The sequence below is a fragment of the Aquarana catesbeiana genome, linkage group LG09 (assembly GCF_042186555.1).
Source record: "Aquarana catesbeiana isolate 2022-GZ linkage group LG09, ASM4218655v1, whole genome shotgun sequence".
Taxonomy (NCBI): Eukaryota; Metazoa; Chordata; class Amphibia; order Anura; family Ranidae; genus Aquarana; species Aquarana catesbeiana.
The window spans coordinates 169,882,157-169,907,281 of record NC_133332.1 but is presented as its reverse complement, the minus strand read 5'-3'; the positions used below and the strand labels follow the sequence as shown (position 1 = coordinate 169,907,281).

The window sequence follows — 25,125 nt, the reverse complement described above, 5'->3', positions numbered from 1 at the left end:
AATGCGCTGCATTAAAAGATCGAAAAATTGACAGCATGACGAATGTGCCTCCATTATGAACACTCGTTTTACCAGAACGAGTGCTTCCATCTCGTACTTGATTCTGAGCATGCGTGATTTTTTGCGCGTCCGAATTGCATACAGACTCGCATTTTCGGACAGGAACTTACCCCGACCGAAAAATAGAGAGCATGCTCTCAATCTTTTGCTGGCTGGAATTCCGCCAGCAAAAGACCGATGGAGCATACACACGGTCGCATTTTCTGACAAAAAGCTCTCATCAGAGTTTTGCTGGCAGCATTTCCGGTCGTGTGTACGCGGCATTACAGTACTGTCGGTGTAGGTATACCCCTCTATTTCCTGCATAAAAACTGAGGAGAAGAAAGCATTTAGCCTTCTCTGTGTCATCTGTAACCATCCTGATCTTGTCTTTTTTACTGTTAATATATTCAAAAAATGTATTTGGATTCTTTTTGCTCTCCTCCGCTTTGTGTCTCTCGTAGTCTTTTTTAGCCACCTTGATTGCATTCTTACATTTCTTATTGCATTCCTTGTAGTGTTAGAATGCTGACAATGACCCATCCCCTTTATATTTTTTAAAGGCCATTTTTTTCTCTTTAACCAGTTGACATCCGTGCTATAGCCGAATGACGGCTACAGCGTGGACCTGAATTCCCCTGTACACATGCCCTGCACGCGCCCTACAGGGCGTGCGTGGAGCGCGCTGTGATCACCGAGTCACTGAGACTCGGGTGATCACCGATCCAAGTAAGGGGCCGGTCCCGGCCCCTTAACATGTGATCAGCTGTCAGCCAATGGCAGCTGATCACATGATCAAAACAAAAGCTGACAGTGCGAGGAGAAAAAGAAGCCGATCACCGGCTCATCAGCAAGGGACATCGGTCCCGAAGAGAAGGAGGCAATAATGCCTCATACGTGCCACCAGTACCCCCTGCCAGTGCCACCTGCCATTGCCACCTGACCGTGCCCACCAGCGCCACCTATCAATGCCCATGCGTGCCACCTATCAATGCCCACAAGTGCCACCTATCAATGCCCACCAGTGGTGCCAATCAGTGCCACCTAGCAGTGTTGCCTATCAGTGTACCAGATTAGTGCCCATTATTGCCACCCATCAGTGCCCATCACTGTCACCCATCAGTGCCACCTATCAGTGCCCATCAGTGCCACCTCATCAGCATACATCAATGAAGGAGAAAAATTACCTTTTTTAAAATTTTATAACAAAATATAAAAAAAAAAAAAATTTAAATTCGGTCTTTTTACATTTTTTAACAAAAAATAAAAACCGCAGAGGTGATCAAATACCACCAAAAGAAAGCTCTATTTGTGGGGAAAAAAAATGATAAAAATTTCATTTGGGTACAGTGTTGTATGTCCACGCAATTGTCATTCAAAGTGCGTTAATGCTGAAAGCTGAAAATTGGTCGGAATAGGAGGGGGGTTTAAGTGCCCAGTAAGCAAGTGGTTAATGAGGCTTTTTACATTACAGTTTAGCCACCCAGGTTTAACCTTTGCTCTTCTATATTTATTGCCCATTGGAATGCACTATGTGATACCTTTGTTTAATATGCTCCTAAAGCATTCCCATTTTTCTTCCGTGTTCAATGTTTCTAGGATTTGGTCCAAATTGATGTCATATAGCAGTGACCGCAGTTTATAAAAATTGGTTCGTTTGAAATTTAGTGTTCTTGTGCTACCCTCATGCCTCCCTTTTCTATGATTTACACTAAATGCGATCATCCTATGATCGCTAGATCCCAAGTTGTCCTGTATTGCCACATCTGAGATCAGGCTTGGATTGTAATTGATAGATCTAGCAGGGCATTCTTTCTAGTTGGGGAATCCACCAATTGGGACATGAAGTTATCCTGTAAGACATTTATGAAATGACGGGCCTTTAACCACTTAAGGACCGAGCCTCTTTTTTTACATTTGTTTACAAGTTCCAAGTAAAAATACAATTGGGTCTTGCACAATAGACCACAACAGCCCCCCCCGTTTTTGGATATATTTTTTTTTTTTGCTATTTGTTTTGTACCTTTTCTTGTTGTTGTAAGGTGTACTTCTGTACACAGCGAGGTACATCATTTCCACATCTGCATCAGCCCTCCTCCTTTCCCCCAGCTGCCTTCTGGGACCTGTGTGTGTCCCAGAAGATCACGAGGCTATTCAGAAAGCGCAGCGCGACTCGCGCATCAGAACCCCTCTCAGGTTTGTATTGTTGTCTGTGCAACCAATGATTTCGAAATTTGACCAACCAAGCATTCAATTTCATCTCATTGTGCTACAGCAAAAAAAAATTGTTTCTGGAATTTTTTTTTTTCTTTCTAGGAATTTTCTTTCTTGCACTCATGTGCATTTCTTTTTCAATTATATTTCTTACACAATCGTTCCTTTCTCCAAAAATTTCCAGCATGCCCAATCACTCAAATTTGATGGTCTCATGAAAATTGGCTGTTGCTGCAGCCCACTAATGCTGCGAAATTCAAACTAAGATTCTTAGATAAGATTTTCAAAAGAAAATTCTTTTGAAATTCGACCCATGTAAGGACGACCTTAGTCTTGTTTACCGTTATGACTGAGAGTGAAAATGAGAAAACTATTTGTTAGGAGAACCAGAACGGGAAATATTTGAATGGAGACCCTGGTGATGACCTCTTACTTCCTTGTTTTTGCCTTTGGGACAGGAAATGAAGGAAAATCTCCCCAATGAGACACAGATGGTAAAAAACAAAACAGTGGCTATAACCCCCCCCCCCCCCCATCCAGAATGATAAAAAGAGTTTTTCTATATATATTTTGTAACATTTATGTGAGCGAACCTAACAACAAACAATACTATTTACAATAATGTACAAGTCAGACTCAGCTCTCCAGAGACCGAGGATATAAATCCATGGAGTCCATAAACTCCTTGGAGGGATGAAAGAGGAATGTGGAGTCCTGCAGCATCTGGTAAGCAGTTCTGGGAAGGATCCCTCAGTGGGATATGCAAAAGAAACAGCAGCAGGGTGCAGGATTTAATGTAGACACCACTGGCCATTCGTCCCTTTGGCGGGTTTTCTCCCATGCACAGCAGCTGCCGATGAGGTAAACTTCATTACTGCTCTGTGTTCTGTTTCCACCACTCACTGTCTCTGGAACCAAAGTTAAGCTTCTTACATGTAAGTGTGCCTTTTACAATAAAGTGATACTCTTATGATATATTAATTCCTGCACCCTGCTGTTGCTTCTTTTGCATGCGAGTGACTCTCTTGGAGACATTATATAAGCTTTCTTACCCGTTGATCTTTGTCACCAATTAAACACACTGCACAAAGAGATGGCACCCAGCGTTTAAATTCATTCATCCAGTTATGAAGTGTAGATTTTGGTACCAAAACCATATGAGGACCTGGAATGTTCCGGTAGTGCTTAAGGTAACCCAGCAAAGCAATTGTCTGCAGGGTTTTTCCCAACCCCTATAAAGAAAACAGTTTGAAAAAAATACCTTCAAAATACTAGAAATATACATAGCAATACAGTAAGGCAATGCATAAAGCTCTTGGTTACGCACAGATAGAAATCTAACAAGACTATGTTATTGAAACAGAAAAAATACATGGAAGTAACAGTGTAATGTCTCAACATGAACTAAAGTGCAATCGCTCACTATAATCAGGAACTGTCAGTTTTAGCATATATAATGAGAAAGCATTCAGGTCATAGATGTGCATGGGGACGTGTACACCTTAGCATTGTGAACTGTTTCAAAAGGACAGTGCATCCTCTGTTTATCTCTACTTAAAGGTGCACTCAGGAAAGCTTTTACCAAACCAGCAGCACAATGAAAAAGGAGTGGGCCAGATTTCACCTGCAGTATTTCATCATTTGTCTTCATTTATCTTCATTTGTCATTCTCTATTTGTCTTCATTCATCACTCTTGACAGAAAGTAACTAGATATAACTGATATGAGACCTGTGTGGTTTATATTTTCCTAATCTTATACTTTGCCTGCAACAGGTCCTCAGAGAAATTAGAGTTTAGTGTTTAGTATAACCAGTAGATTAGGTAAAACACTTTTCCAGTGCACTTTTGGTTGAAGAAGATTTATTGTACATTAAGAACCCTAATCCTAAATGTGAAGGGGCCTATTCAAATCTCTCTTATACACAGGGTGAACTTCTATGTTTATGTCAAAGCAAGAAGTGATCCGCGAAGATGAAGATGGAGATGCGATTTTTGACATTTTAATTGTATGTCTTTATATATTTGCTTATCTTAAACAGTATTGATTTATGTTTCATGAGTGTCTATATCCTGTTGACTTAATCTGTTTGATAAAAACTTTTTGGTACAAGTTTTCTTTCATTTTAGATAGTAAGTGATCCAAGGACCAAAAACAGGATATTTGACTTACCAATAAAATTCAGCAAGGCTGCGGGGACATCCCCCTATATATCCCCTCCCAATTCATGCTAGTCTGTTTTGTAGGAAACAATATGGAGATGAGGACAGAGGGGAAGGCCTGTCCTGTGTCTCAGACCAATTTTCCGCTTTCGGTGCTCTCACATTTATCTCACATTAACATCCCTTGTAATAGGAATATGGCATGACAGGTCCTCTTTACAGTGAGATATGGGGTCAATAAGACCCCACATCACACCTCTAGGCTGGGAAGCCTGAAAAAAAAAAAAAAAAAAATGATCTGGGCTTCGATCGTAGTGGTGAGTCGGTAGAAGCATCGGAGGGCGGCAGGAGGAGGGGATGTCCCGTAAGAACGATCAAGCAGTGAAACAGCCGCTATGATCGTTCTTATGGTGTAGGGAATCGCTGGCTGATATCTGAATGATATCTGAAAAGCTGATATCTGCCTGTAGCTGCAGGCATCATTCAGATATCCCCGCACAAAGTCAAGGATGTCGTATGACGGCCGGCGGGCAGGAAGTGGTTAAAACGTTTTTTTTTTTTTTACACAAAGTTGTCCATTTATACAATATTTTTAACACATAGCATTTACATACCAAAAATGACACCCCAAAATAGATTCTCCTACTCCTCCTGAGTACGGTGATACCACATGTGTGAGACTTCCACAGCCTAGCCACATAGAGGCCGAGTACAGCCGAGCATGGCCGAGCATGACAAGGTATGGCTGAGTATGGCTGGGTATGGCAGGTTATTGCAGGGTATCGCCGAGTATGACTGGGTATGACAGAGTATGGCTGGGTATCACTGAGTATTGCAGAGTATGGCTGGGTATTGCAGAGTATTGCGGGGTATCGCCGAGTATGACTGAGTATGGCAGGGTGTTGCAGGGTATCGCCGAGTATGGCAGAGTATGGCTGGGTATTGCAGAGTATGGCAGTGTATTGCGGGGTATGGCAGAGTATCGCAGCTATTGCGGGGTATTGCAGAGTATTGCAGTGTATTGCAGAGTATTGCAGGGTATTGCAGGGTATTGCACAGTATTGTGGGGTATTGCACAGTATTGTGGGGTATTGCACAGTATTGCGGGGTATTGCACAGTATTGCAGGGCAAAACAGAGTATTGTACAGTATTGTGGGGTATTGCAGAGTATTGCACAGTATTGTGGGGTATTGCAGAGTATTGAAGGGTATTGCACAGTATTGTGGGGTATTGCAGAGTATTGCACAGTATTGTGGGGTATTGCACAGTATTGCGGGGTATTGCAGAGTATTGCAGGGCATTGCAGAGTATTGCATAGTATTGTGGGGTATTGCAGAGTATTGCACAGTATTGTGGGGTATTGCAGAGTATTGCAGGGCATTGCAGGGCATTTAAGAGTATTGCACAGTATTGCGGGGTATTGCAGAGTATTGCACAGTATTGTTGGGTATTGCAGAGTATTGCACAGTATTGTGGGGTATTGCAGAGTATTGCGGGGTATTGCAGAGTATAGCACAGTATTGTGGGGTATTGCAGAGTATTGTGGGGTATTGCAGAGTATTGTGGGGTATTGCAGAGTATTGCAGGGCATTGCAGAGCATTGAGGGATGGCTGAGCAAGGATGGATGGATGGCTGGATGTCACAGAGCAGCTCTGAGGGCACTACACATCCTGCCCACAGCGCTGCTGCCATCCGATCCCTCCCCCTCTCCTCCCACACTTTACCGATCGGTACACAGAGAGGAGGAGAGGAACCGGCGTCATGAGATGACGCTGGTTTGTTTGCATGTGATCGCTCCGTCATTTGACGGAGCAATCACATGGTAAACGGCTGCAATCAGCGGCCATTTACCGGGATCCGGTCAACAGTCACGGATGTTCTCGGGTGCGCGCCCCAGGGGGCGCGCAAGAGGGATTTCACTGTACGCCCTCCCAGAGTTAGGAAACCGCCCTGTAGCCCTCATTCGGCTATGAGCCGGTTGTTAAGTGGTTAATCATTATGGCTGGGATGTCCAAAAGCAGTCCAACTGAAGAGTGGGTAACACAGCAAACACACCAACAGGCCCACATAACAAAGGGTCAAGGAGGGTTGACAGACTCAGAGAGCAGCTTGAAGTACCTGAAACTGGCATGAGGCTCAAACACCTACCTGGTAGAACTTAACAAATGTGTGAACAGCAGCCTTACAAATCATTAGAAAGGAGGCCTTAGGCTGGCCATACATGGTTTGAAACTCGGCCAGTTTCTGCTGAATCTGCCAAGATTCGAACTGTTAATGGGCAGGCTAAATGTACTAAGTAATCGATTGATCAACTTGGGTACAGCCAGCCTGCCGGATTCTCTTAAGATTATCACTAGCAGCTGCTATATCCTCTAGTGATAATCTCTGTCTTCTCCCGGCGGAGACTTCTCCCCCCCCCCCACTCCCCCGCTGGGAGAACACAATTGCTGATTCCTCTGTCAGCACTGTCTGTGTTGACGAGGGAATCGTGCAAATTTCTTTCCTGCAACCTGTGGTTCATTTCAATGGGCTGCCCTATGCACGCCAAAGAAACGTATGTACCTTTTTGGGTGTTAAAGGGGTTGTAAAGGTAATTTTTTTTTTTATTTAAAATAACAAACATATCATACTTACCTTCACTGTGCAGCTCGTTCTGCACAGAGTGGCCCCGAACCTGGTCTTCTGGGGTCCCTCGGCGGCTGTTTCAGCTCCTCCCCGCAAGCATTTACCACCTTAATGCGAGCTCCCTCGCATGATGGTGAGTGCTTGCGGGCGCGCTCCCGTGATACAGCCGGCGGCTATAGCCGCTCGCTGTATCACTCGGCCCCGCCCCCCGGCGCGCCGCGTCATCGGATGTGATTGACAGCAGCGCGAGCCAATGGCTGCGCTGCTTTCAATCCATCCACTGCAGCCAATCAGCGACCAGGCTGAGCTGCAATGAGGACGAGCAGCGAAGATTCGAGGCGTCAGGTAAGTAAAACGGGGGGGCTGGGGGCGGCGGTACTGTCAAAAGTTTTTTCACCTTAATGCATAGAATGCATTAAGGTGAAAAAATTTTTATCTTTACAACCCCTTTAAGCTTTACAATTTTTTTACCGTGTGTTTTGACGCATTTCTCAGACGTTTTGGTGTGTCTGGGATGGCATTAACAATGAATTGCACTGCAAGCACAATTCATGTTTGTGCATTCATGGTCCACTCAGATGTGAAAGCAGCCTAAGAATTTATTAACAGAGTACCAGATGGAGGCCTTACACAGCTGGGTTACAGAGGCCTGGTGCCAAAATTCCCAGGAAAAGCACAGGAGAACATTCGTCCTTGAGAGTTTAAACGCTAGTAGTCAGAGTTCTAATTCATCTCACAAAGGTGGATTTGGAAGCAGGGTATGCCTTACAAAGTCCTGAGGAAAAAACAAAATAGGGATTCCATCTGTTTGATCAAAGCTGTAGCTTTGAGGTAGACTCTAATGGCTCTGACTATATCCAAGCAAACAAGAGATATTTCCTTAGGATGCTTTGAAGCAGGGAATAAGGATGGTAGGACTAAGTCCTTATTGAGGTGAAAGACTGATACCATCTTAGAGAGAAGGTATGGTCTTGGAAGTAATGATCGGTTCACACAAGTGCGATGCGGGAATGCCCATGCAATCAGATTCTGCTGCGGACATGTGCGAGTTTGGTCCGAATGCAATGCGAATCGCAGATATTGCATGCGATTTGCACTGCAGTGCGAATCGCAGATATCGCATGCTATTTGCACTGCAGTACGGTGCAAATCACATGCAATATCGCACAGTGCACCACTGTGAACCGGGACTGAGACAACCCTACCTGTGTGAGAAACAACCTCTTACAGGGGAGGGCAGCCAACTCAAGAGACACATCTGACTGATGTGATATCAACCAAAAAGGCTATTTTGCAGGAGAGATTTTTTAAAGAGAATATCCCTGATGGGTTCAAAGGTTGGTTTCTGCAGGTTAGAAAGAACAAGTAAAGTTCCCAAAGAAGCACAGGGTGCTGCAAGGGGGGCTTAATGTGAGATACTCTTTGAAGAAAAGCTTTTACAAGGTAGAGTGAAGCCAGAAAGAGAATGAATAAGAGAATCGACTTGTTCTTTCAAAGTGCCTAAGGCCAAGTTCTAGTCAAGATCAGATTGTAGGAAGGCCAGAATTTGATGTACAGAATAATCTCTGGGATTTAGAAAAGAAGTATGGGCTATGGTAAAAAAAAAAAAAAAATACTCGCCTAGGCGTATGCAGCATCTACCCGATGCTGCATCTGTCCCCCGTCGGCTCTACACATAGAACTGAGTGGTCAAATGCCACGATTGCTCAGTTCTCCCTCTCCGCTCTGAGCAGAGAGCCGTGACTGTCAGTCACTGGCTCTCTGCTCTGCCCCTCCAGCGCCGGGATGTGGAAGGGACAGGAGCATCTGGCTCAGGCTCTTGGCAGAGGCTGAACCAGGTGCCGGTCCAGGCTTCTAAGTGGATCCCGCCTATATGGTCGGGATCTTTTCAGAACCTGGACCAGCTCTATGACGTGAGCCGACAGCAGGTTTCAGCTGTCCAGGTTTTAGCCATAAGATTCTACGTATGGTAATAGAGATTTAGGGCCATTGTGTAAATGTGTTTCACGACATGTTTTAGAGAAATCCACACAAAAAAGCAGTGCAGTAGGGAGACAAGGCAAGAAAGTCCAAAGGATCAGAGAGGGAGCTGTCCAGCATTTTAGGTGGCTCAGCAAAGAGAGCCACATCCGGACGCAGCAGAGGTTGCGGGTTCAGATCCCAGCCCTGACACCCTTCTGCCTAAGGCCTTGATGAGGCCAGAAATTCTGCCTATGAAATCTGATATGGCAGTAGAAAACTCCTCTCTGGAGAGTTGCTATATTGTGCCCACAGGAGAATGTAAGGAGATGTTGCCAGTCTAGGTAGGACATACAGACACAGCAGCCACATTTAAAATGAGGCAGCATGAGAGCCCCCCCATTTTTTGTTGGCCCCTGAGAGGGCTCTCAGGCTCTATCTATATATATACGAACATGGGTCAATCTCAGGTGCTTGCTGCTTAGTGTATTTTACATGATTTCAGAAATATTGTTTAAGTGTAGCTCATTCTCTAGGCTTGGATTGTCGAGAAGAGCTGCAGTGATCGTTATTACCCTAATGGCCTAATGAACCGTAATGGTACTGAGGCACCCTCACCTTGTTACCTTTTGTTTTTATTTGTTGTTACTGGTTACACTATATAAGAGGCCTCAACCACCGGAAAGGTGGTAAGCAGCTTCCACACCCACCAAAGGGCTGTTTAGAGGACTTCTTCCCTGTACTTACCATAGGAGATCTAGTAGGCAGGAGTAACTGGGGATATACCCCATCTTGACTTCTCCCTCTACAATGGGCATACCCCCACAGGGGTCTTCAGGGACAGGTAGACCATGACCCTGGACCTGTTAAGCCCCCTGTCGTTAACTCCATGTCATACGCTTACATGCCAGGGGAAGCGCCTACAGCAACAACCAGTGCATGGCAGTAACATTACAAGCCAGCTTTGTATATTCTAACCAGCGATATCCATGTACAGTCCCCAAAGGCTTTGCCGAGGAGTAAACCAATCCGGAAAGCTACATTAGGAGCTGCAGTGGTTACGGTACAGCAGGAATTTTGATAGAAGAATCACCTTGGGGAAATAAAATCATTCAGAGAGAGAGATAGGGAGAAAACTACACAATGAGGTAATGTTCTCTCAATAGGGAGAAGAGGTCCATCACCTAAGGATGCTAGCAAAAAAACTGAGTCAAGCTGGGAGTGGGAGGGGTTACATAAGGGGGATGTCCTTGCAGCCTTCTTTTTTTGTCCAGTCATAGTGGCATATAAACCTGACATAATAATTAAAGAGCCTTTGTTATGTACTGTATGGCCAAGAAACACTTTTTCCCACCAAACACACAAATATCTGTACTAAAATCCTATAAGCATTTAATAAGCTGTAAACAGAGGAGCCAGTTATTTTGTTGATTTAAAGCAGAGTTCCACCCCCCCTCCAAAAAACAAAAGTCAGCAGCTACACATACTGTAGCTGCTTACTTTTAATATTAGGACACTAACCTGTCCTGGAATCCAGACATGTTGACACCCCAGCCGATGTTTCCATTGCCGGTGAGGGAACCTGGCAGTGAAGCCTTGCGGCTTCACAGCTGGGTCCCTACTGCGCATGCGCAATGCACACTGCACTCACTTACTGGCCAGGCAGCAGGGGAAGGAGGAGGGGGGCCAAACTTCTGACATACTTTGCTGTTGCGATGTCTGACAGAAGTTGGGACAGGTACCTGTCAAAACCAGGTACCCGCTCCCCCTCCCCCCCCAAAGGTGCCAAATGTGGCACTGGAGGGGGGGGGGGGGAATCAGATAAGCGGAAGTTCCACTTCTGGGTGGAACTCCGCTTTAACACTAGAAAACAGTGTGAAACTGGCCAGAAATATTTACTTCAGCATTAATTAGTACCTTTTAACAGTACAATGACTGTATTGCAAAGTTATTAATTCAGTTAACTTTTATATTGCAAGACTGTGAGACTGCAAGCATTCACCCATATTTTTCCTCCAATACTGTATACGTAACATAAGCTATTAGACCGGTTTGCCACATAATACATAGAACCCATCTGATTAATAAGACTGTTTGTTAATCTCTACTATAAATGTATTTCCTGATAATTTATTATACTTTGATATTTGCTTTTTCACATGTTTCAGAAACAATATATATGATTTACCATTTCATCAGCTAATATTCCATTAATGCCATTTTCATATAAAGAAATCATCCAGTTAAGGCCTCTGATTTGGTAATCTCGCAGTGTCCCTCTTTTAACATCTACAGCACAAATAAATACATAATATATTAAAAATAAGCTAACAAAAGAGTCATACAACGATTTAAAAAAATTAGCCTGCTGATTAATAACTGTCTCAAGTAACCATATCGAGAGCAGCTGTAACTACACCATACCTCAACTCAACAGTACAATGAGAAATGCACTGCTTTTGGCTACCTCTTCACCTGTCTCCAACAGTAAAGGCTAGTTCACACCAGCGGCTGCATTCGAATGCAGCCGCTGGTGTGCACTAGGATGACAGAAAAGTCAATAAACGGATCTCATTAAGTAAAAAAAACTATTTTATTGAAGTAAGCTATACAAAAAGATGGCAACCACCCCAAATTATAATTAGCCTTTGCAGTAAGGTGCACCTTGAAGGGCAGTGCACATCACAAACAAGCATACATTTCCCAGCACACTTACCAGCTAGCCTGCAAACAAACCAAATTGACCCTGTCTACCAATTCACGCTAAAAACAGAGGGTTTCAAAATTACAGAGTTAGGACCGCAGTACACAGAGGAGCCTTGGCATCGGCACTGCAGCTTCCACATATATTTGCAAATGTGTGCAACAAAGCCCTCTGTTTTTAACATGAATTGTTAGACAGGGTCAATTTAATTTTATTGATTTAATTTTATTTTATTAAAATGTCACAGAGTGACATTTCATTAAGTTCTAGAGCAGTGATGGCGAACCTTGGCACCCCAGATGTTTTGGAACTACATTTTCCATGATGCTCAACTACACTGCAGAGTGCATGAGCATTATGGGAAATGTAGTTCCAAAACATCTGGGGTGCCAAGGTTCGCCATCACTGTTCTAGAGGCTGTACTGCAGTGTGAGGTGGTGGACTGTGTCACACTGCACTGCACTGAAAAAAAGTAGTGCATGCAGTACTTTGTTTCAGCACACACCACTGCAGCATGGCGGCGTGAACTGACCAGGTAGGAAACAAGGCATTTTGACTTGTCTTTGGAGAGGCTGCTCTGGAATAGCTGCACAATGCATTAATACCACATCTGGTGTGAATGAGCCCTTTTTTACTTACCTTCTAGGTAAACTAACCCAAATTCCAGGTAAGCAACCATTCTCAAACAAGTACAGTCATAAAAATCAAAAGGTTTCACCACAAAATTAGCTACTTAGCAAGTATTACTCAATATGCCCATAAAGATTACTGGTGTGTGTGTGTCTAAAGGCATTTCCCATGTTCATCAAGAAAATGAGAAACTCTTCGATTCATGCTGATATATAAATACACGATAATGAGCTGTTCCACCTTTGTAAAATGCCGTCTCATGCTTGCGAGACAGCTCAGAAATGCTCTCCCTTTTTTTATATGATGCAACTGCAATCTCAGAAGTGCGTTTAAAGCAATCAGACTCAACATACATGAAGGTGATTCTTCAAACCGCACACACACATTTGATGTTTTTCGACTTTCTGATAACATTTCTTCATCTTCTTCTTGTTCTGTCCGCCGGTGTCGATTGCTACAAAGGAAAAATTACAAACTGGTAACATTGTCATAACTATACAAATTTATCACACATAAATTAAAGCTGATGTTCAGTTTTACTTTCATTTTAAATAGTTTATTTGGGACAAGCTGGCCCAATTGAACTATTTCATTCACTAACATGAGCGCCCACTGGGCGCACTGCATAAACTGTATGTAGCCTCAGCTACATACAGTATACAGCATTGTGTTCCAGGTTTGAGACAAGACCTTCCTGTCTCGCATCCGAAACTAAAAAGCATCAGCAGAGCGTAGCTCAGCCATTCATAGGCAGCTTTGTATTCTATCAATGTATAAAAAGCTTTCTCTAATTGGCCAAGTCAGAAAGGCAGGCTGATGACACCACGATCACCGATAGAATACAAAACTGCATATGAATGGCTGAGTGCCCAAGCCCGACGCTACTTTGTCCCGGTGTGAGACAGGAAGGTCCCGTCTCAAACCCAGAGTGCTGTATACTGTATGTAGCTGAGGTTACATACAGTTTATACAGCATGCCCAGCAGTGAAGCAATTAACTAATTTGGGCCAGCTTGGCCCAAAGAAACTATTTAAAGTGAAAGTAAACTTGGACATCAGCTTTAATCTGTGAATACAGACTGAGTCCGGTATTACAAGTAGAGGTGCACCGTATGGAAATTTTGGTGCTGAAGCCAAAAATTCAGGATGCACTTGGCCGAAACCGAAAATGACAGTTTTTTAAAAATATATATATTTTTTATATATAAAATTGTATTATATTCGACTTTTAAATTAATATCGTGAATTGAAATGATCAAGAATTTATTGTTAGAGCAAAAAGAGTGCATCCCTTTAAATTCTATGTATGTCTTCACACTGGTCCATTGCGCTTCCATTGTTGTGTTAAAAATCTTGCTTGCTGCATCTTTGGCCGGTAAAAAAAAAAAAATAAATTGCACCAAAAACACACCTCCCCATTGAAATACATTGAAAACGCAGAAAGAATGCATCAATAACGCACCTGTGTTACATTTTTTATGCGATTTTTCAGTCACATGACCTATGAAAAATACACCATAAACACAGTAAAATTGTGGTAAAATCGCAGCAAAATCACATGCGTTTTCAGCGACATTAATCGGCACCTTTTTCTCTATCGGCAAAATGCAGAAAACACCATTTTCAGATGATATGTTTCAGCCGCTAAAATTTCGGTGCATCTCCAATTTAAAGTAAATTTGCCTTTTTAACACTGGAGAGTGCAAAGTCTGGTGCAGATCTGCATAGAAACCAATCAGCTTCCAGTCTTTTTGTCAAAGTGTAATTGAGCAAGCTGAACTTAGAAGCTGATTGGCTACCATGCATAGCTGTACCAGATTTTGCACTCTCCCGTTTTGGTAAATCAACCCCTATTGTATTTTAAACACATTTACTAATGTAAATTATCAGAATCAATTAACCACTTGCCGACCAGCCACCGCAGTATATACTGCGGCAGGGCGGCTCTATTGGGCGAATCGTCATGCCAGTATGGTGCTTCGTGTAATAGCTTTAGCAGGCTACCCACGATCGTTCCACAGAGAGCCCTGTGAGTCCACTCCCCCCACAGTTAGAAACACCTGCCTAGTAAACACTTACCCCTTGATTGATCGCCAACTAGTGTTAACCCCTTCCCTGCTAGTGCCATTTATACAGTGATCAGTGAATATTTTTAGCTCTGATCACTGTAATAATGTCACTGGTCCCAAAAAAGTGTCAAGAGTGTCCGATCGATCTGTCCGCAGTCCCGCTAAAAATCGCTAATCACTGTCATTACTAGTAAAAAAAATGCCATAAATCTATCCCCTATTTTGTAGACGCTATAACTTTTGCGCAAACCAATCAATATACACTTATTGGGATTTTTTATCAAAAATATGTAGAAGAATACATATTGGCCTAAATTGATGAATATATTTATTTTTATTTTGGATATGTGTTATGATATAGCGCAAAAAATAAAAACCACAGAGGTGATCAAATAGCACCAAAACATAGCTCTATTTGTGGGGAAAAAAGGACATCAATTTTATTTGGGTACAGCGTCGCATCCCGCATCGCAAATGGCCTGGTCATTAAGGAGGTAAATCCTTCCAGGACTAAAGTGGTTAAAATCACTTGCACTTAGCAACTTTATATGTATAGGGATGGCTCCTAAAATTTCGGAATCAACTTCTAGCAATGCCACTTAGCTTGATAGATAGATAGATAGATAGATAGATAGATAGATAGATAGTACTTTTTTACATATTATAAATGTTTTATTTTAATTGACATACTCTGCAACAGACAGTAAGGTTTGTTTTTCATCCTTCTTTATCCTGGGGCGTCCTAATTTCACTTTGAGGGGAGAAGTTGGTGACTTCTGCGAAGCTGGCTGAATGAAATGTGCAAACAGCTCTGTCTGCTTGAGAAGGAATTCAAATCTCTTTGAACAATCTGTTTTCTAGAATACAATATAAATTGGTATATTTTAAAAATCCATCATCAAATTATCACATTTTTCACATCTAGCAGCTAATAAACATTGTAATTATGTAAACATTCCAATACATTTGGGTTATAGTGTTGCTATTTATTTCAAATTTACAGCATTTTCAATACGCCAATAGAGGGCAGCAAAGTTCAAGTAGGATAACTATATGGCATGGCAAGAAACCTATTTCTTTTCTGAACTATTACTAATTATTAGAAATTATTCAGAACATTGCACAAAGCATTGAAGATGTGAATATTATAGTTACAGTGTAAAATACTTAGACTGCTGTGTATAATTACTGTTTTCCTACATTTAGAGGATTTTGTGATTCTTAGTTTATGATGACAGGGACAAAAAAAAGTAAATATGAATTTTTTTTTATGAATACTATTGGGCCTCTTTATAAATAATGCTGCTCTCTCCTCTCTTAAACCTGCAAAGCATCACTGGAAACACTCTACACAGTGTGCCAGAATTTTGCTGTTTCTTTTTTTTTTTTTTTTTTTTTAGGAGGTTGCAATATCTTATGGTGTTTTTTTTTTTTTTTGTATTCAAATACTTTTTGGGCAGCCAAACTATGAAAATCTCTGCATACTATTGTTTTGACAACTTGTCTTTCTTTTGCATCTGCAAGGCGCTCAATGATTCCTAGAAATTCTTGAGTCAGTGGCGGCCCGTGCATTGTGGGTGCACGGGCGACACCCTCTCATCCCTGCCGCCGCCTCCCCATCCATGCGGCCGGCCCCTTTCAGGACGCCAGACGCATGGACTCCTATGGCGGGGGTGAGAGGGTTTTTTTTTTTTTTGAAGCACCTGATTAGAGCCAGAGGCAGAGAGTGCGCCCTGATCCCACCCAATTGTGTGACCATAGCAAAGAATTTTTCGCTATTTTCACACCAGTGCCTCCCCGCTAATTAGGAGGCAGGTCAGTGGCCAAAGCGCCAGGCGATCCTATTGGATGCCCAACCAACGCTTTGGGGGGGGGGGAGAGGAGACACAGAGCGGAGGAAGCATGAGGAGCGGACTCCTCCGCCGCTCCCTGCTGCCCACTGGAGGAGAGGACACCACAGCCTGGTAAGTGCCAGACCTCCCACCGGGGGGGGGGGTTCTGTCTGTCAGTGTGCCGCGAGGTAAATGGGTGCTGTCAGTCCTATATACCATATCTGTGATGCTGAGATACTGAACTATATACCCTATCTGTGATGCTGATCTATATACCCTATCTGTAATGCTGATCTATATATCCTATCTGTAATGCTGACCTATATACCCTGATCTGTAATGCTGAGCTGTATTCCCTGTCCTGTGATGCTGGGGCTGTATACCCTGTCCTGTGATGCTGGGGCTGTATACTCTGTCCTGTGATGCTGGGGCTGTATACTCTGTCCTGTGATGCTGGGGCTGTATGCTCTGCCCTGTGATGCTGGGGCTGTATACTCGGCCCTGTGATGCTGGGGCTGTATACTGGGCCCTGTGATGCTGAGCTGTATACTCGAGACACTATGGGTGGAAGCAAATGGAATACAGGGGATGGAGTGGGTGGATTCCATAAGGCATGGGGCTTATGAGAAGTGGGAAAGGTCAAAAAAGAAGGGCGGGGTCTGGAGCCCCCACAGCCTAAAACTTCACTAGCCGCCACTGCCTTGAGTGGTAGTGCTTTTAGCTGCAGTAACAGTAAAACCGCCATGTTTCATTGCACTACTGTTGCACAATCAAGCAAAAAGCAAGAGTGGTTTGCCCCACTTCACATCCCCAAAACAGCAATATATGCAAAGTACAATGTTTAGTTAGTGCTAGGCAGGTATTTACAAACCCAATTCCAAAAAAGTTGGGCGCTGTGAAAAATCTGCATAAAAAACAGAATGCAATGATTTGCAAATCTCATAAACCCATATTTTATTCACAATAGAAAACAAGAAAACATAACAAAAATTTAAACTGAGAAAATGTATAATTTTAAGAAATAAATAAGGTAATTTTGAAATTGATGGCAGAAACACGTCTCAAAAATGTGGGACAGGGCTATGTTGATCACGGTGTAGCATTTCCTCTTCTTTTAACAACACTCTGTAAACGTCTGGGAACTGAGACCAGTTGCTGGAGTTTTGGGAGGGGAATGTTGTCCCATTCTTGCCTGATATAGGATTATAACTGCTCAACAGTCCTGGGTTTTCTTTGTCTGACGCCAAATATTTTCAATTGATGAAAGGTCTGGACTACAGGCAGGCCAGTTAAGCACCGGGACTCTACTACTACGAAGCCATGCTTTTGTTATACAGTAAATGCAGTATGCTGTTTAACATTGACCTGCTGAAATATACAAGACCTTCCCAAAAAATATGGTGCTCCAAATCCTGGCTATATCTTCCAATATCTTTCAATAGTCATGGTGCCTATCCAGATGTGCAAGCTGCCCGTTCCATATGCACCAATGCACCATTTTAAATGTGCTTTAGTCCAAAGAAGATAGGGCTTCTTTGCATGATAAAGCTTTAACTTGCATATTTGGATGACACAGTGAGCTGTGTTCACAGACAGTGATTTTTGGAAGTATTCCTGAGCCAATGCAGTGATGTCCACCACAGAAGTATGTTTCTAAGGCTGAGGCTGCCAACCAAATACAGTGGACCCAGGAACTGACAGAAACATACCAAACCTTGAAATCCAAGGGGAGTCAGTCCAGGATCCAGGCCATTCTGGGTCTGCCCCTCCCAATTACCAAAAGGATATGCTGTCCTTTCTTGGCATGATAAATTACTGTTGGCAATGGATTCCTGACTGTTCTCATTAAGACAACATACTTAGAACTGCTGTTTATAAGCACAGTTTTATAAATCAGCTGTTTTCAAAAGCAAAGATGATCACACAAGGGTATTTGTAACTATACTTATTATAAATATATTTTTTTGCCAAAATGTGGGATATTAATAGTACAATCTACATTCCATCCAGCCTCTGGAAATGCAGGAAACAAACCATGAAAATGAAAACCAAAGACAGTCTGAATTTAACTACAAGGTTGCTTCCTGTCTACTGTAATTGTGTACTTTTGGAGAGACAAAGAAACAAGAAGGTTATGTTAAGGTTACAACATTAGTCAATTACTTCTGCATTGTTATCCCAGTGTTCCCGCCACTAGATTTCTTTCCCGTCAACTGCACACTGCAAATACTTGTTCAATATAGCTAACGTTTTTACTCTGTTCTTCAAAAACAGTCATAACTAAAGTCAAATATGTATCAGCAACATCAATCATGTTATATGCCTTTCAAATAATGTAAAAAAATAGCATGGGCATTTAGCAATGTAGTTGAGTAAAATTACTAAGGACAAGGAGGTGTATTAAAATGTCATATCCAAAGCAATATTCATGTTTCTAGGGTTCATGTGTTAAAGGTTTTAAACATTTTGATGCACAAAAAAAATAAAAATATAATTTTATTTGAATGTTTTTCAAGTGATTGCCTTAGTAATTACAGCCCAACTCCAACAAAAACATTTGTTTTCTTTTAAAGATTTCAATAGAATGTGTAAGAGTCAGAACTTATGTCAATTTTTTATTGCTGTCTATGTTCTCATTGAGAAAATGTTATTTCACTACCTGTTCCCCCAATACAACAAATTGGGGGTATAGCCATCTTTGGGACAGAAAGGCACATACAGCATTAAAACAATGTCAGAAATTCTAACCCTTCCCGACTCTTTTTAGTTTTTGTCTGTGTCCCAGTTGATGAGATTTCCCATCACTTCCTGTCCTGAGAGTTTTGACTGGCGATTTTTAAATGTTTTAAAGGAAACAAAGTTTTGTAACTTAAAGTCAGTAAATCACTACTTTGGGGCCCATGTTACAATGTTGTAGATGGCCCATGCCCAATTTTCTGACATTAGGGTTGTACAGTGGTTATTTAAAAAAACATGCAAACCATTAAAAAATGGTGCTGGGTAAAGAGAAAAAGGTAACGTAGTGGATGACAAAGGGCCAAACTGCTGATCATATCGCCTAAGGATATGTTTTACCAAGAATATCACCTTAATCACCAAAACACAAAGCAAGCCTGACATGAAAAAAATGATGGAGGAAGCCATTGCTGACTTTTCCATCTGAAAATGCTAGCTGTCTGGTTGTTATGCTGACCCTCTGGCTTCAATACTCCAAAACACTGACCTGGAAGAAATGTGCAGAAAAAAGGGCTTCTACTTTTCTCTGACTTTCTCTGACTATGACTCAAAATATTCTGAAGCCATGGGTTCAGCATAAGTGTGGGGCACAAAATCTTATGCCCCGTACACACGGTCGGACTTTGTTCGGACATTCCGACAACAAAATCCTAGGATTTTTTCCGACGGATGTTGGCTCAAACTTGTCTTGCATACACACGGTCACACAAAGTTGTCGGAAAATCCGATCGTTCTATACGCGGTGACGTAAAACACGTACGTCGGGACTATAAACGGGGCAGTGGCCAATAGCTTTCATCTCTTTATTTATTCTGAGCATGCGTGGCACTTTGTCCGTCGGATTTGTGTACACACGATAGGAATTTCCGACAACGGATTTTGTTGTCGGAAAATTTTATCTCCTGCTCTCCAACTTTGTGTGTCGGAAAATCCGATGGAAAATGTCCGATGGAGCCCACACACGGTCGGAATTTCCGACAACACGCTCCGATCGGACATTTTCCATCGGAAAATCCGACGTGTGTACGGGGCATAACTCTGACTCCATGCTGGAAATAACAGAAACTGCTGGTCTAGTGATATGTCAGTGAAAAACAATTAATGAAGGTCTTTACACAGAAAAAAATGTGTTGTACCCTGTGCAAAATGTGATGTTACATTGCATGATGTAGTGGAGGCAATAACCATGATCAACACATTAGTTAAAGCACTGAACACTGGCCTTCCTCCCACTGTATGAAAGTAGGTAGGTAAAGTGTTCATTGCCTTCATTTGATGATTTCAGTATCTCCAAATTTTAGTAACTCCATGGTTCTGTCATTTTCTAGCAACAACTAATAAAATGTAAAGCTTAACCACTTCCCGCCCAAGGTACATCATATGATGTCATGGACCTTGAGTGGTGATATCTGAATGATGCCTGCAGCTACAAGCATCATTAAGATATCATTTTTTTCAGCCGGCGACTCTGTACACCGTAAGAACAATCATATCGGCAGTTCAGCCGCTTGATCCTTCTTACAGGCGGCGGGAGGGGTTATCCCCCCCCCCCCTGCCCCCCCTTGGGTGCTTCTTCGGTCTTACCCATGCTAATGGCAATCCGGAGAATGAATTGGTCACCTCTGGAAGTTGCACATATAGATTTCCGGTGACCAGATGGTCCCCAGTCATCTCTATGACAATCGGAGGCCCAGGCGTGACATATTTTGTATGGACTGTCTTCAATAAAGGATTTTCGTTGGAGTGCGGCCATCTGGATTGTTTCTTTTTCTACAGATGTGGGGTCTTATTGACCCGACATCTCTCCAATAAGAGGACCTGTCACGCACTATTCCTATTATGTTTACATTCCTTTTTTTTTTAAGAGAAAGCAGAAAAAGAAAATAAATGTCAAATAAAGAATTTAAAAAATGGATAATTTTAAAGTGCCCCCGACCCCGCGTACAGAAGTGAACGCATACGTAAGTCGCGCCCACATATGTAAACGGCATCCAAATCACACGTGAGGTATCGCCACGTGCGTTAGAGCGAGAGCAACTATTATTCAAAGCCCAAGACCTCCTCTGTAACTTTAAACATGTAACCTGTAAAAAATTTTAAAGGGTCACCTATGGAGATTTTTAAGTACCGAAGTTTGGTGCCATTCTACGACTGTGCGCAATTTTAAAACGTGACATGTTAGGTATCCATTTACTCAACATAACATCATCTTTCACATTATACAAAAAAATTGGGTTAGCTTTACTGGGTTTTTTTATTCATTTGAAAAATCGCTGCGCAAATACTGTGTGACATAAAAAGTTGCAACGACCGCCATTTTACTCCCTAGGGTCTCTGCTAAAAAACATACATAATGTTTGTGGGTTCTGAGTATTTTTCTAGGAAAAAAATGATGATTTTTACATGTAGGAGCGAAGTGCCAGAAATGGCCTGGGTTGGAAAGTCGTTAAATCACACTATTAGCATTGAGTACCTACAACATACTTTCCTTAGTTTTCACATGACCCCCTTCCTTCAGTGTACACATAGATAACAACTTACTTGTGCATCTTTATAGAGGAGATTTCACTACAAAATACACTAGAACATTTAAAAACATTACTCCAATATGTACCAACATTGTAGTGTATGTTTCATGACAAAATTCAAGCTTGTCAGTTAGTTTCAACAAACCTTATCAGTCAGTTAACCAGAGTGTTCGAGGAAACTGATAGAAGCTGACAAAGGGTGTTTTAAAAAAGAATGGGTACTGACAATTTCCTTGCTTGCTCCCTCTCTAACTTTCCTTGTCACATCCTGTCCGTAAAATTTGTACTTCCTGCTATTGTGTTCCTTTAAGCCATTAATTTATTAGTATATTTAACTGTCTGTTGCCCCACTCACACAACACTTACCATCTTTTCTTCATATTCAGGATCCACTTCCTTTTCAGGACGCTGAGCTTTAGGAGGGAGTTTCAGCTGAAAGGGGGGATCATTTTTCTAGAAGAAGATCATTTAAAGAGAATTACACATTACAATGTACAAAGCAACAACACATTAAAGCTGAATTCCAGGTATGTTTTTTTTTTTTTTGCATGGTTACATTTGTCCAGTTTCACGCTTCCTGTCCTAGGGTGGCAATGCAGCTCCTCGATAGATACAGTGGGGAAAGTAATTATCTGATCCCCTGCAGTTTTTGTACGTTTGCCCACTTACATAGAGATGAAGGGTCTATAATTGTTATCATAGGTGTATTTCAAATTATAGAGACAGAATATCAACCAAAAATTCTGAAAAAAACACGATACAAATGTTATAACTTGAGTTGCAGTTCAGTGACTAAAATAAGTATTTTATCCCCAAGCAAAACATGACTTAGTACTTGGTGGAGAAACCCTTGTTGGCAAGCACAGAGGTAAAATGTTTCTTGTAGTTGGTTACCAGGTTTGCACACATCTCAGGAGGGATTTTGGTCCACTCTTCTTTATAGATCTTCTCTAAATCCTTAAAGGAGTTGTAAACCCTCATGTTTTTTTAGTCCTGTATTCCCCCGCCGGAGACGCACTCTTCCTCTATGCCCGGGGTTCTCGGCTCTTGATTGGATAGATTGATAGCAGCGCAGCCATTGGCTCCCGCTGCTGTCATTCAAATCCAATGATGCGGGCGCCGGGGGGGCGGGGCTGAGTCCTACATTCGGCATCTATGGACGCTGAATGCTAGACTCAGAAGCACGCCCGCAAGGTAACCTCCCGGGAGAGCGCTTCTCCTAGGGGGTTATACGATGCGGGGAGGAGCTACCAGCGCCGACGGGGGACCCCAGAAGTCGAGGATCAAGGCCACTCTGTGCAAAACGAACACAGTGGAGGTAAGTATGACATGTTTGTTATTAAAATAAAAAACAAAGCCTCACAATCACTTGGCTGTTGCTTGGCAACTTGAAGTTTCAGCTCTCTCCATACATTTTCTATAGGATTAAGGTCTGGAGACTGTCTAGGCCACTCCATAACGTTAATGTGCCAACTCCTTTGTTGCCTTGGTGGTATGTTTTGGGTCATTGTCATGCTGGAAGCCCCATCTTCAATGTTCTGGCTGAGGGAAGAAGGTTCTCATCCAAGATTTTCCAATATGGCCCTGTCCATTGGCACCTCAATGTGGTAAAGTTGGCCTGTACCTTTAGCAGAGAAACAACCCCAAAGCATAATGTTTCCACCTCCGTGCTTGACTGTAGGGATGGTGTTCTTAGGGTCATAGTCAGCATTTTTCTTCCTGTAAACACGGCGAGTCGAGTTAATGCCAAAGAGCTCAATTTTGGTCTCATCTGACCACAGCACTTTCTCCCAATCCTTTTCTAAGTCATTTAGATTAGGAGTCAACCGATAACGTTTTTTCAAGACTGATACCGATTACCAATATTGCCAGTATCAGATGCCAATATGCTTTACATGTGAAGTTTTTATGTTTACACTGTCCTTTTAAATTATTATTTATTTAGCACTTTTATTGCTGTCACAAGGAATGTAAACATCCCTTGTAACAGTAATAGGCAGTGACAGGTACTCCTCTGCACTTCAAAGTATTTAAAACGTCAAGATCAGTGTTTTAAATACTTTCTATTTTTCAAAACTGGCGCCTTTAGGATGCCAGTAATCTGGAAGTGATGTCATGACATAGCACACAGGTTACTAGATCCGAGAATCTTCAGCCACACGGGACGTACTGGCTGGTCGCTTGGACCTCCCAGTGGGACAGGACAGCCCGGGCAGAGCAGCGGAAGGCAGCGGGAGAGGGGGTGGGGAGACGTCCCCTCCCGCTGCTTGTAATAACAGCCGAGCGGCTGCTGAGCCGCATCGGTTGTTATTACAAGAAAGCTGACCGCCCGTTCTAAAGAACGGTATCGGGTTGATGCCTGCAGGCATTATTCCGGTACAACCCCTTAAAGCAATATAAGTGACATCGGTAAGTTTGTGATCGATACTGATGCGTCAAAAAAAGCTATTATCGGCCACACCGATAATCGGTTGACCCCTAATTTAGATGTTCATTGGCAAACTTCAGACCGGCCTGTAGATGTGCCTTTTTAAGGAGGGGGACCTTTCCGGGCGCTGCAGGATTTCAATCCATGGCGGCGTATTGTGTTACCAATTGTTTGTTTGGTGACTGTGGTCCCAACTGCCTTGATCATTCACAAGCTCCTCCTGTGCAGTTCTGGGCTTTTCTCATGATCATCCTTACCCCATGAGGCGAAACCTTGCATGGAGCTCCAGGCCGAGGGCGATTTGGTTATTTTGTGTTACTTCCATTTGTGAATAATCACTCCTACAGTTGTCTCCTTCTCACCAATCTTCTTGCTGATAGTCTTGTAGCCCATTCCAGCCTTGTGCAGGTCTACAATCTTGTCTTTGAAGTCCTTTGACAGCTCTTTCGTCTGGACCATGATGGTGAGATTTGAATGGAAGATTCTGTAGACAGGTGTCTTTAATACACATAATGAGGTGTCATTAGGAGTACCTTCTTAAATTAAAAGGAAAATCTGTGTATCACATGAGCACATACTGAAGCCAGTCTGTGGGAGCCAGAATTATTGTTGGTTGGTAGGGGATTAAATACTTATTTAACTCACTGAACTGCAACTCAGTTTATAACATTTGTATCATGTGTTTTTTCTGGATTTTTGGTTGATATTCTGTCTGTATCATTTAAAATTTGCCTATGATAAAAAAATTATAGACCCTCCATTTCTTTGTAAGTGGTCAAACTTACAAAATCTGCAGGGTATCAAATAATAATTTCCCCACTGTACAGTACAGTAAGTAAGCATTGTCACTCTAGGACATGCATTACTGGCAGGATCACCTGCTCAAAATGAAGGCAAAAATATTGAATGAAGCGGCTACATCCAAGGACTGGTAAGCTGCAATCTAGGACTCCTTCACATGGGCATTTAACTGCATACACTGGATTGCAGCGTAAAGAACCAGAGGATTCCTGCTGCTGGAATCACAGGTGCATGCAAACAGCAGCCTATATAAACTAATGACAGGCTGACAGTGGCCCCCTCTGTACACATGTAGCCACACAGCACAAGTGGTTATGTGCAGTTAGGGACAAATGTAACTGCTGTTTTATCAACTACCTTTGTGAGTATTTGAGGGGATATTCATAAAAACATATTG

General features: G+C 42.4%; 1 protein-coding gene across 2 annotated transcripts in view; it reads right to left on the bottom strand.

Moving 5' to 3' along the window:
* The window catches only part of SMARCA1 (SNF2 related chromatin remodeling ATPase 1), a 409,892-nt gene that overhangs the window by 363,993 nt on the left and 20,774 nt on the right, over window positions 1-25,125 (bottom strand). For both annotated transcript variants that reach the window (XM_073599403.1, XM_073599404.1), the window contains 5 exons: window positions 21,866-21,952; window positions 15,094-15,260; window positions 12,689-12,789; window positions 11,190-11,290; window positions 3,306-3,485 (listed from right to left, as the gene is read on the bottom strand). In XM_073599403.1, coding sequence (XP_073455504.1) covers window positions 3,306-3,485; window positions 11,190-11,290; window positions 12,689-12,789; window positions 15,094-15,260; window positions 21,866-21,952 — 636 coding nt within the window. The remainder of the gene's footprint in view (window positions 1-3,305; window positions 3,486-11,189; window positions 11,291-12,688; window positions 12,790-15,093; window positions 15,261-21,865; window positions 21,953-25,125) is intronic.